The sequence below is a fragment of the Phyllostomus discolor genome, chromosome 4 (assembly GCF_004126475.2).
Source record: "Phyllostomus discolor isolate MPI-MPIP mPhyDis1 chromosome 4, mPhyDis1.pri.v3, whole genome shotgun sequence".
NCBI lineage: Eukaryota > Metazoa > Chordata > Mammalia > Chiroptera > Phyllostomidae > Phyllostomus > Phyllostomus discolor.
Genome location: NC_040906.2, coordinates 32,096,791 through 32,109,564, shown reverse-complemented (window position 1 = coordinate 32,109,564; position 12,774 = coordinate 32,096,791). Strand labels below are relative to the sequence as shown.

General features: G+C 35.1%; 1 protein-coding gene across 2 annotated transcripts in view; it reads right to left on the bottom strand.

The window, feature by feature from the left end:
• Nucleotides 1-12,774, bottom strand: part of PGAP1 (post-GPI attachment to proteins inositol deacylase 1) — a 79,707-nt gene that overhangs the window by 17,525 nt on the left and 49,408 nt on the right. Inside the window, exons 13-20 of one of the 2 annotated variants that reach the window (XM_028509377.2) lie at nucleotides 11,405-11,482; nucleotides 7,833-7,908; nucleotides 5,852-5,925; nucleotides 5,706-5,757; nucleotides 5,122-5,188; nucleotides 4,588-4,696; nucleotides 2,868-2,906; nucleotides 1,266-1,359 (exon numbers count right to left, since the gene is read on the bottom strand). In XM_028509377.2, the coding sequence (XP_028365178.1) occupies nucleotides 1,266-1,359; nucleotides 2,868-2,906; nucleotides 4,588-4,696; nucleotides 5,122-5,188; nucleotides 5,706-5,757; nucleotides 5,852-5,925; nucleotides 7,833-7,908; nucleotides 11,405-11,482 (589 nt within the window). The remainder of the gene's footprint in view (nucleotides 1-1,265; nucleotides 1,360-2,867; nucleotides 2,907-4,587; nucleotides 4,697-5,121; nucleotides 5,189-5,705; nucleotides 5,758-5,851; nucleotides 5,926-7,832; nucleotides 7,909-11,404; nucleotides 11,483-12,774) is intronic. The other variant, XM_036023147.1, reaches the window with a different exon arrangement.

Sequence of the window (12,774 nt, the reverse complement as noted above, 5' to 3'; positions counted from 1 at the left end):
TCTAGAAAAAACCTGTATCATATATGTCTGGGGTCTCTGGGAACTATCTAGATATACGAATATAAAATTTGAAAATTTTATATTCAAGTATGTTGATATCATATTGCCAAATAATCTCTTAATTAAAAGACTGGATCTGCCAGAGCTCACTGAATGTTGCTTCTTTCTTCCTGGAATATACATTACATCAGGTTAAAATGAACACTAAAAGCAGATGGGAAATTGTAAAAAGTCACTGAAAGGGAATGAGTAGCTGTGAAGGACTTGGCAAATGGAAATAGTGGGGATTTTTGGACTGCTTTTATATATTTTTGCCCCATTCTCTCTTCCTATGTCTCGCTTCCCTTGATTACTGTCCAAACACAAGTTTGTGAGGACCTTACAAAGCTGAGCCTCCTGGGAAACTATTCTAGTTGCTACTCTCTGTGGAGGGCTTGTCCAATGTACTATTCAATATATATTCTGTATTCCCCTCCAGATTCATTCTTCACTCTACTTTGCTCTGAATTTTGGGAGGCTGACTTTTATGAACTGGCTTCTAGTTAGGTTCAGTGAATGAGAAGCACTGGCAGATAGGAGAATGGAAGGAAGTAAGGTTAGTGTGCTTATTTCCCACCTTCTTTCCTGCTGAGACACAGGTTGAGAGTGGCTGCAGAGCCCTGGCCCCAAGGCTGCAGCTGCAGTGAGGCCATCCTCTCCTACAGCTCCCTAGGCTTGCTCTCTCCCTTGCCCTGGTATCTACAATATCAGATGGCTCTGCTGTTGATCTGGCACTTTATCATTTCTTGTTATCCTACACCATATAGTAGGTCCCCTGGTTAAACTCTCAATTATTCCATTCAGTGTGCCAGGACTTAATTAATACAGCTGATATAACTCAAATGCTATAATGAATGCCTACTATGTGCTTGATGCTGTATTAGGCACTAGGAATAAAATAGAGAACAAGATCCCCATCAGTAAGCCTCTACATAGTAAGAGGTCCTCAGAATGGAGGGAAGAAACTTCAGGCACAAGGGTATAAAATGGGGAAAACAAGTAAGACATTTTCTTAGGGAAAAATGGGGACAACTGTAACTGAACAACAACAAAAAAGAAAAAAGAAAGAAAAGAAAAACTTAGATAATTTCAAATTCCCATAAACCTGACAGACATAAATTGTAAATTATCAAGAAATTGATGTATCTTCCTTAGCCACTTGAAAGATAAAGAGTAGTAATGAAGCACTGAGGGAGGGAGGGCGGAGGGAGGAGTAGCGTTCTTACCTGCTGAGAAAAGAGAGTACAACTGTCCTCCATAGGCAAGAAGAATGTTGGCTACAACATAAGCAGGAAGAGCTCCACCGTGAAATCGAACTACCTAGAAAACAGGCAAATCAACGGACAGCTTCTGAACATTCATGCTGATAAAATAAATGTATATTCACATGAAAGAAAAGTGTTCTTCATTCTTTCATGACATGGTCACAGAGGTATTTCCAGTAATGGGTCTCAGAACTCTAAGTAAAATGAATGTTAATAATATTTAGCATATTAGAAACATGGTATCTGAATTTTTCATCAAAGGCATAATAAGGAAAATTAATAGAGTAGCAAATGCTACCAACTTTTTTTATAAGGCATGTTTACTGAGCATTTACTATGTTCCAGGCATGTTATTCAACATCTTATATGCATTATCTCATGCTCTCTTCCCAAAAACCCTTTGAGGTAGTTCTTATCCCTACTTTACAGATAAAGACGAGTAAGATATAGCATACATATATCTTCAATTTATTTTCCTACTGCCCTCAAGCAAAATTTGTAAACAAACATGAAGGAAGAACATCTTAAATCTTTTCAATAATTTGAGAAGGACTTAACTCAATTACCACAAATTCTTTGACATGTTTCAAGTACCCACCTCTGATCCTATGATACCCACCATCCTCATTGTCTTGAAAACTTTCCATATCTAAACAAGAATTTCAATGTGTCCTTTTTTGATGTGCATATAATTTATGCTTGACTATAGAGCATCAAAGCAGACTTTTCTTGTCGCTAACCTGAATGATGAGGTACCAGAACGATATAAGAGAGTATGTTATATCCTTAGCCCACACTACCATGTACAGTAACATCCCTTTTGGACATACCAAAAATAGTATAGCATGAATCCTTCCCCTATATTCCAAGAGACAATTTTTCTTAATAATCAATCCCTTAACTTTTTATTATAACTCTCCATGATGCTATTTTGGCACTCATACTAACATTAATCTTTTCTTTCTAATGTAGCACAAAATTCTTACACACTAACTTATAATGTTCTAATGTTTGCAAATTTAATAATAATCACAATGTAGTTCTCATTAGGTTGTTGTGAGAATCAAACGAGATAATGCATATAAAGAAGTTTCTAATTTAATTTTGATTTGTAAGTTTTATTATAATTACAGAATCAAATGACTTAAATTGAAAATATTCTGCTATGCTGGATTGAAAAACACAAGAAATAAATAAATATGAGCAACATGGAATCTTAACATGACATTCATTTAGCCAAGAATACTAATTTGTTTGACAATCAGGGATCAGCTCTCATTCCTAGGAAGTTATCAAACATGAGAGCATCCCCTTAAAGCCAGGGTGGCCAAGTACGGCCTATGTGCCTATGCATAGTTTTTAGATTTTATTAAAGTGGAAACAAGAAGAAAAAAGGAGAAAGAAGAAGAAAGCAGCAGCTGTAGTAGTGCTGGCAGTGGCAAGAGGCCACATGTGGTCTGCTAAGATACTTATTGTCCGGCCATTTACAGGAAAAGCTTGCCACCCCCGCCCTCCAGTATGTGTTCACAAGGCAATAAAAAATCAAACAGGGGTCTCTCTTACCTGTCCAAGTATTTGTGAAAAGGAAGTCCTAATTGTCACCTAGTTTAAAACAATCATTAAAAAAAGGTTATTGTCCCTAAAACTGCTCTAGTTCACATTTTATTAAACTGAACATTTTATTAATCATTAATTTTTTATACTAATAAACTTAAAGGCACTCCAGATCTCAAAAGAATCCGCTGAATTATCAACATTTAATTTGCATCAAGCTTAATTTTGCTGTTCAGTATATTTTCCCATATTCTAATTCTTTGACAATTGAATGAGGGCTATGGTAATATATGGTAACCCTTTCCTAACTACAATATTTAATTAACCAGAGTTATCTCATTACCAGATCGTGGAAACTAAAGGAATTTATTAAATGATTGAGTCCAGAAGCTATATGTGTTTGCAGAAAAATTAAGCACAAATTAATCAACCTATTATACAATTAGTACTTTAAAGTCTCAAACCTAAAATTGTATAGCACTGAAGAGAGTTAAACTAAACCACTTCTGAGTGAATTTTATAAAAATGGGTTTTAAATGATATAAGACCATGAACAAATAGCACATTTAGTAAAATCTAAGCCCAAACAATATTTTAAACAGATATTCATCATTAATTATTCTAGCATAAATACATTTTTGATATTAGAAAATCTGAGAAAAGGAAACCTTTCACAAGCAGGTTATAAAATGATCCTATTTTGTCAAGAAAAACTTTCTGAAAATATGAAGTATTTGTAAAAACATGAACACTTTGAGAGCGTGCATATTTGGAGACAAGTTATTAACATAATTCATACTATCTCTGTAAAATATGGAGGTACAAGTTAAAAACCACTGTTTCCTTATAATCCTTCAATGTTAGAAAGAGGAAGCAAGATAACAAAGCATTAAACATTCCATGAACTCTGCAATAACTCATAATACTGGTGCAACTGAAACTTGGTTGTAGGAAAAATTCTACTCATTAGACCTAGCAATTTAGTTTACCCTAAGTAAGTTAGTTCTAATAAAGAATTCAAATGCTTAAGTTTGGTTTAAAGCAGTTGAGTAGAAACAAGATATTTCACATAAACCAGAAACCTGTGATGTCTCCACAAAAGTGTGCTTCAACCACTTAAATCTGGAACCCTTAGAACCTGGCATTCCTAATACAGGGAGGGACTCCTGCAGTTCATGAATCCTCAACTTAATAAAACGTTACTCTCCAGTTCTAATTCCCTCTCTTAGCACAAAGAAATCTGTGTGATACTAACACAAACACAATAGGCACTATATTGTACATATTGACTAACAGAGCCTAATATAATTAGTGAAAAGAGGATCCTTAAGCTTATCTAGTTGAGTTAGAAAGCAATATATATCATATTGATTAATGAGTTTAGGCCACATAATCTGATTTCATGATGTTTTTCAATTTATAAAGGATTCTGGACTATTGGCTTCCAAACTGAAAAAGTAAAATTTCAGTCTCAATTTTTATTTTATTTTCTATTACTCATCAAGATATATACTTTCAGTGGTCCAGATAAGAAAATACTGAGGTGGTGCTCATAGGTAAAATGGAGAATACTTGAAGTAATACAAATGTCTATTTCTTTTTTTTTTTAAATGTCTATTTCTAACATTTATTGCCTTCCACATCACCATATAGCTGAAGCTAATATAAAAACATATTTCTAGTTTAGTCTATCACTAAATCTTAAACATTAAGCAGACATACAGCTTACCTCATACTGACAGTCTGAGGACGTGTACATTGTTAACAAGGCTGCATTGCTGTAATTATCTGGTTGAGCAACATGAAGTTTCAGAGAAATTTCCGTTGAAGATGGAACCCTGAAAAGTAACTTAGATATCAGTTCTCAAATGCAAAATGCTGTTAAATACCAATGGCTAAGTCAACACTTGGCACTACACAACATGGTAGTGCTGAGGATGCTGGGTGTCAGACACATCACCGGGGACGGCCGTTTCCGGGCACATCACAGGTGTCTGAGCGGAGGGAGGCTCCCTCTGGGACCTGGGACTTGGGGGGCAGGATGGGAAAGGGATCATGTTTTAAGCAATGAAGGTTTAAATTCTGTATCATTTAAGTGAGAATATTATATATTATATTATCTTACAGGTACAATGCTACAGAAAGGATACTTATATTTTAGTAAGAAAAACTTTAATAATTCCACTATGACTTAAATAAACTAAGTAGAATGTATATTATTCAAAAGCACAAAAGTTCAATGTAAATTTTATCAGATACTTACTGTGCAATGGTTAGTGAATCTTCATAAGACCATGGAATCTGAAGTTTATAGATACTAGTTATTTCATCTGAGAGAACAAAGAAAAATATGTATTACTAACCTATGTCACATTAAACGTTATATAAGCTACTACAATACCTAATTATATAATTACTCATTTCATTAAAAAATCAGTTAAGAGTTATATCACATAATAAATTATGAAAAATTATTGAGTAATAATGCTTAATAAAACTTACAAAAGATATTAGAGCATATGGGAAGTACTAGGAAACTGCAAAAACATTAAACAGATAAATCAGAATTACTACTATAATAAGACAGCAAGATGTATGGTATTTTTAAAATGTGGATATTTAAACTAAAACAGATAAAGATGCTTACTATTAAGAAAGGGTCTATGTTAAATTTGTTAAATCTGTGGAAACATAAACAGCTTTTGTACTGTAACATTAAACTTTACTTCACATAAAATATAGAGAAGCATAAATAATATAGAAATTTCAAGTGAAGACCTACAGACTCAACCATCATAAAACCATATATTGACAAAACCATTATATTTGTTCAAAAAATGCACTTACTTTTGACTGCTGCACACTTGCTTACTACGTTGATTGTAAAACCTTGGTATATCTAATAGAGTTTGATCACAAAAACAAAAGTTTATTTGTTTGTTTAACTAAACAGTAAAGTAAAATTAAATCCTTGTTAGAGTCAGGATAATTACCTGTCCAAAGTTCAGAAGCTCTATATTATAGAACAGGCCTTTTGTTTTTAATATCACTGTCCTTGAAGACAATCCTGTTAAATTAAAAGTACTGCACTGCTTAGAATACCAAAGAATTAAAGTACCAACTGCTTAAACAATGATAAGAAATATCAACAGATTTTCAGTATTCAAAAAGTTCACAGGTTCTGACTTCTAACATGAAAGAATGAACTCCTAAAAATCCAATCCTCCTTCAACAAACTGAACAGAACATTTACAATGCCTTTCAACCACATGTATTTTTTAATCCTCATACAAGGATATGCTTATTGATTTTAGAGAGAGAGAAAGCAGGAGAGAGAGAGAAACATCAGTTGGTTGCATCCTTACATGACCCAGCTGGGGATCAAACCCACAACCTAGGTATGTGCCCTCACCAGGGATCAAACCTGCAACCTTTTGGTGTACTGGGACAATGCTCCAACCAGCTGAGCAGCCAGCCAGGGCCACATGTATGTGTTTTAAAAATCAAGTACATATTTCCAATTTCAAAAAGGCATGCTTTCTTGGTAGATCTCTTACTTCATAAGCTTTCGATCTTTAATGAGCTAGGTGATACAGAGTTGTCATTTCTGTATTGTTCTGAGAATTCTTCTACCAAAAACAGGTAGGAAAAGGATAAAAATCTTAAAGGACATTTTCTCTACCAAGTAATATAAATTCTTTTATGAATACATACAATAGCACAAGAGCTAACCAAAAAAGAGATTCCAATATCCAAAAACGGAGAATCTTGGGGGGGGGGAACAATAGTACTGAATTATAATTCAATGAATAAAATAAATATGCATGAGTCCATTACTGACATAAAATCAATCAATCAATCAATCAGTCAGGGAGAAGGGAGAACTTTTCCTTAGGATGAATTCCAGTAAATACAGACTATCGGTAATAATTGCTTCAGACTAAATGAGCCAATGGATGCTAGGACTGGTGAGTTATTTTGAAGAAAAACAGGATATTTACTTTCAAAGTATCTTCCCGAAGATACTTACAATTACAGTAACTTCACAATGGAAAAACCTGGCAGACACCACCTTAACCACATGACCAAGGTTAACTTCACTAGGAATTGGATACAGTGAGTGATACTTGTGTCCTCTGATATGATACACTGAGAAGTACCCATCACTTCTCTGATATTTTTATACATAACCTTGACTAATAAGAAAGCATTAGACTAATTCGAATTGAAGGATATTGCACAAAATAACTGATCAGTACTCTTCAAAAGTACTAGGGAAGACAAGGAAAGACGGAGGAACTGCAGAGGTTCAGAGGAGACTAAAGAGACAGGACGATGAGCAGCAGCATGAGAACTGAACGGGAACACAGGCGGTAAGACCAGTACAAACCCAGTGAGGCCTGTAGTTCAGTGAACAGAATTACACCAAGGCTCACTTCTCAGTTTTGGCAGCTGGGTTGTTTAAGAGGCCAACATTGTAGAAAGATGAGTGATGGAGATACACGAACTCTGTACTCTTTCTGCAGTCTAAAACTCTTTCATAATGAAAAAATTGAAAAAAATATATAGTTGTGTGTATTTTACTGCAACAACAACAAAAAACACTGCATTTAGAGAAATCCTGAAGCCTACATAGGGAAGATGGAAACATATACTTTATAAGAAGCTTTTTATAAAAAGGGCCAATATTTTATAAAAATTCACATGAGAAGACACACACAAACACACAACTACCTGCAGGCACATGTGATCATGAAAACATTTCTTTTGAAATTCACTTCTCAGAACGTGACTGCTGGCCCAGCATTAAATAAAAATCAAACTACTGAGCCACATCATGTGGTTACCCTAAGAACGACATTTGAAATACATAATAATACTCTTACTACATGAATCTGCTTTATTGCAACGACCTTGCAAAATAAATCAGCACTGTTAAAGCAATTCTTAAGATTCCCAAAATCAAATACTTACCAAAGGAAAAAAGATGAGTTACAGGAAGCTGTAAGGATCTTGCTTCTTTTCTAAAGAATTCACAATCTATAGCATACTGAAATATAAAACACTGACTTATTAGGAAAAAACAGAAATTTGTAGTAAAATATCTTGATGTTTGAGTGGAAAGTAAAAATCTCCCACTTTGGAGAGGGTACTATGCGTCATGCTCTCACTCCGACTATATTTGAAAGGCAACAATTCCTTAGGCAGAGATGTTAAACTAAGAACATTTGTTAAATAAACTTAATTTAATAAATTATTAGTGGGCCACTGCCATAACAGATCTATACAAAGTTTTCTTGTAATTAATTTTAGGTGTTTCTAGAAGAGGGACATTAAGGAATAGAGGCCAGCATCAAGGGCTGAGATTAACTCAAGATTAATTAGGGATTTAGATAATATACGTACACACTTTCAGGACCAAAACAAAAACATAACTTTGTTCCTTTTTTAAACCCCACATTTATTAAGTAACTACAGTCTAATTAGACTACAAAACGATTTTGGAGACATATGCCATTGATCTACAGATGGCTAATGTTATTTGTATAAAGTCATTTCAGGCTGAACAGTTATTACAGTAAAAGAAAAAGAAAAAAAAAAGGTTTACTATGTGCGAAGCAAGAAAAAGAAATGCTATCTCAAAAAATGTAAGCCCGCAATGTGACATCTGCATTGTTACAGTTTTTTTGTAATGACATTTCTTTTCCATACAGAATTCTGCTCTCAGATGTGTACTACAAGGGTGGTTTCATTCATGCTTGGATCTAGAAGAACTAAAGAAAAAACGAATCTGATGCCTAACTGTAGCTCCCAGATAGTCTGCTGTCTACAGAAGGCAGAACACTGGCGGGGTCTGCCCTAGGCTTTCCTGATAACTGCACCTTGGATTGTGTTTAAAGCAGTGTTACTGTGTTTGCCTCTTGGGTGAGCTTTTGACTCTTCTGAAAGTGAAGAACAGATGAGGGAAAAAGCTATAGTACATACATAAGGGAAGTTAAAAAAACACATTAAGGGGTTTTGCTTTTATTTTCCCCTCTTTACTTCCAAGGCAAAGTACACAGATATTTTCATTATAGAAAACTTATTCAAAGATTAGAGAAATGATTTATTAAACAGGATTATTCATTATCTTTTTACAAAGTATTTTTGAGTGAGCCACTGCCTGGATAGGGAAAAAGTTTTAAACTGCTTTTTGCACAGGTATATAAAATAATATAATTTTAGTGTAATTTATTGGGGTGACAGTAGTTAATAAGATTATATAGGTTTCAAGTGTACACTTCTCCAATAAATCTGTACATTGCATTGTGCACTGTGTGCCCAACACCCAAAGTCAAATCTCCTCCCATCACCATATACTTGACCCCCTTTACCTTGGAGTACCCCTCATCCCCCTTCCCTCTAGGAATCGCCACACTGTTGTCTGTGTTTTTGTTTGTTTTCTTGTTTCTTTATTTGTTGCTTTCAGTTTTACATCCCACATCATGCTAAATGAAATAAGTCAGGCAGGAAAAGTGGAAGTAATGCAGTTTTATTATTTCTTTAAAAATTTGGCCATGCCTTTTATAGAATAAACCTTTACCCAAGAAAGAAAGGAACCAAGGGTTTCTTTCTGAAACACTCAAGGTAAATCAAGTCCTAATGGATTTAGTTATTTTCTTTTGTGTCATAAAAAATGCAGATTAATTCCACATTTGCATTTTGAAAACTGTATCTTCATTTGACTCAAAAAATGTTAAGCTGCCTATTTAAAAACATGTATCCTCGTGATGCCGGGCTGGCAAAGGCATGCAGGCGTTGGGAGAGGACTCAGTTACCGCACCGCCGGGTGAGATACTGTGTGCAGCAGCAGCCGCATTGATGCTCCCTGAACAGCTCCGAGACACAGTACCACACCTTTAGCAGGCTGCCTGGACTATCTGCTTGTCAAAAGCTCATTAACAACTTGGCCTTTCCAAATTTGGGAAAGATGTCAAATTCATTCAAAACTCATTTACCTGACAGAAAAACCCTTAAAGAGAGTTTTGGTATTGAAGAGGTTGAATTACCTCTCACTTGAACTAAGCAAAACAAAACAATGTATCGATTACAAGCTCCTTGTGAGACTCAGTCTTTGAGATGACTCCCAAATACATACCCAAACCCTTTAAATTTTCCTAATGATTTTGGCCAAAAATCTCATCAACTTTCTCATTCAAAAAACATTTGAATATTTATGTGGAATTACCTAAAGATTGAAGATGCAAAGTAGAATAAAATATATCTTATTCTTACTCTGAAAGAATTCAGAGTATGGTGATGGCAACAGAAACATAAATAAATTACAATTTGGTGTAATAAATCCCTCAAAGAAGTTACAAGCAAAGTAGCAGGGGAGTAACTAAGAGGTTCCTGAAGGAGTCCAGAGAAAGCACACAGGGACCACGTAGGCTGGGTCTTGAAGGATGCTTTCTCTGGGTGAAATGTGGACGGGGAACAGAGCGTCTTTTACCTCCACCTCTTCCTTCCCCACTACTTCTCCCTGAAATCACCACCCCTGTATTTCTACTTCCACTTCCCTAGGACAAGCTCTCAGAACCCCCTAGGAAGTGCCTGTTCTGTTTCTAATCCATCTTACACCTTAAATAGTGTCATCTTCCAAAATAGCTCTGATCCCATTACTACTATGGTAAAAAAAACTTTGTCCCCTACAAACTTCTGACTACTGTAGAGTCCTCAATCTTCCAATCGAAGCCCCCCACAATACGGCTATGAACTACTTTTTCATATGTTTCTTCCATTGCTATTCTCATGGTGGCCATCCTTTCATAATTACTATTTACTTATTCTGTTTTCTAAACATAACCCCTGCTTTCACAGATCTATGCTCCGTCCCCAGTGTTTCTTTGTCTCCACAGTGTTGCTCATTACAACTTTATGCAATGTTACTATTTAGCATCTTGAATGTTGCCAATACAATCAAGGAACTGAATTTCTAATTTTATTTTATTCTATTTAAATTAACTTAAAATTAAATAGCTGCATGTGCCAGTGACACTCATATTGTATAGCACAGGTTTAGAATGTTCATTCTAGAATATTTTTATAATCCTATTAAAAATCATCTCATAATAAAACCTTTCTTGACTTTACCCCTTTTTACACTTTTCATTTATTTGCTCTATTCTGATTTGTATCATATACTCTGAGTATCTCTTTTATTCTCACTCTTCCTCCTATTTCCAAATATACTTCTCTCCCTCTACCTAACAGATTATAGCGTTCTGAGAATAGAGTTTGTTTCTCCCTCATCTGTGTGCCTCCTGTAATTCCTGGCAGGGACTCTTACATATAAAAGGGTCTCAATAATTAATAGATTTTGAAACACTGATGTTTCCACTTGTAATAAGAGGCTCGGGTTTATTTTGCTTAGTTCAAGTTGGAGTAGATGATCTTAGATGGATCACCAAACCAGCCACTGTCTTAGATAAGCCCTATGCTGAAGAACTCATCTCAAAATAATAAATATTTAGCATTATCTGGGAAACAAGATAATCCATTTTTACCTTAGTTCCATGAACAGATGGTACATAAACAACAAGATGAGACAAAAATGGATAGTCTTGAAGTGTTAACGTCAGAGACTGAAAAAAAAAGATTAAAAGTAAAAGCTGATTTTATTTCTTAGGTTATACAGAGCTTAAAGTACATTAGAAGAAAAACAAATACTATTATTATTATTACTGTAAACACTATTTTTTATTCAATAAGTTACAAAAAACAGATTTCAAACTTTATATTCAATACAGATCAATATTCCTGCTGAAAGTCAAATTCCTAATAACTGTGTAAATATGAACCAGCAAACAATCCCTGTATCCCTTTATGTAAAACAAGTGATATTTCAAACTGAATTTAAATATTTTACATCATTTATATATTTGGTCTTGACACAGGCTCAACAGCTGATGAATGAATGGATGCTAAATATGGTGGAAGAACTGGAACTTAATCTCAGATAATTCTGATCTAGCCCAAGTAGTAAAGAGCTGCTGGCTAATGATATATATGAACATCACACCCTGAAACTGGTTCAGTAAACAACATGAAGACTCAACACAGCTAATAATGTACTTCACCAAATGAACATCTATTCTCTTCTCAAAATTAAGACCAGATCCTATAGTCCATATTGTGAGGAATAAATAGATAGAAGACTGGTCTATTTAATGAAAAGCCGAGTCACCAGATATGGTTTTTGTTTTTATTTTACTATTTCATTTTTAATCTTCACCCAAGAACATGCTTGCTGATTTTAGATGGAAAGGGAGGAAGGGAGCGAAACATCAAGGGGAGAGAGAAACATCGATTGGTTGCTCCCATCATATACGATGATGCTCAACCAACTGGGCCACCTGGCCAAGGCACCAAATAGAGTTTTTTAAACCCACTTTTTTTTTCTGGAAGTACACATAGGAGTGGGAGTAGTTATATGTTGTAATAATTTGTATGCATTAACAAATTTTTGCATGGAACTTTATTGTTCTTCAGATACACCTATGTGAGCAAATCCAGGCAGAGGTCCTGAAGCTAAAGAACTCTCTGTCAGCAAGTGGCCACCTAACCACCTAACGAGATTCACGTGGAAGTGTCTGTCAAACTCCTGGGCTTCACCTCAACTTCCTCAGCCAACTTTCTGCAATATACAGAGCAGGTTTGTCCATAAAAAGTCCAGCCAGTGCTAATTTAACAAGAATGGTTTGTGTGACATCGATGTAATGAAGCAGCCAAGGAGAGTGGACTGGAATGCACATGCGTGAACAATGACAACTACACTGTACTAGTTGGGGGGAGGGCAGTAGATGCTGCTGAGTGAGCATGTGTACTGTGTGGTCATCAAACTCAAAATGACTGGGCAAATAGGGCAACGAATCCA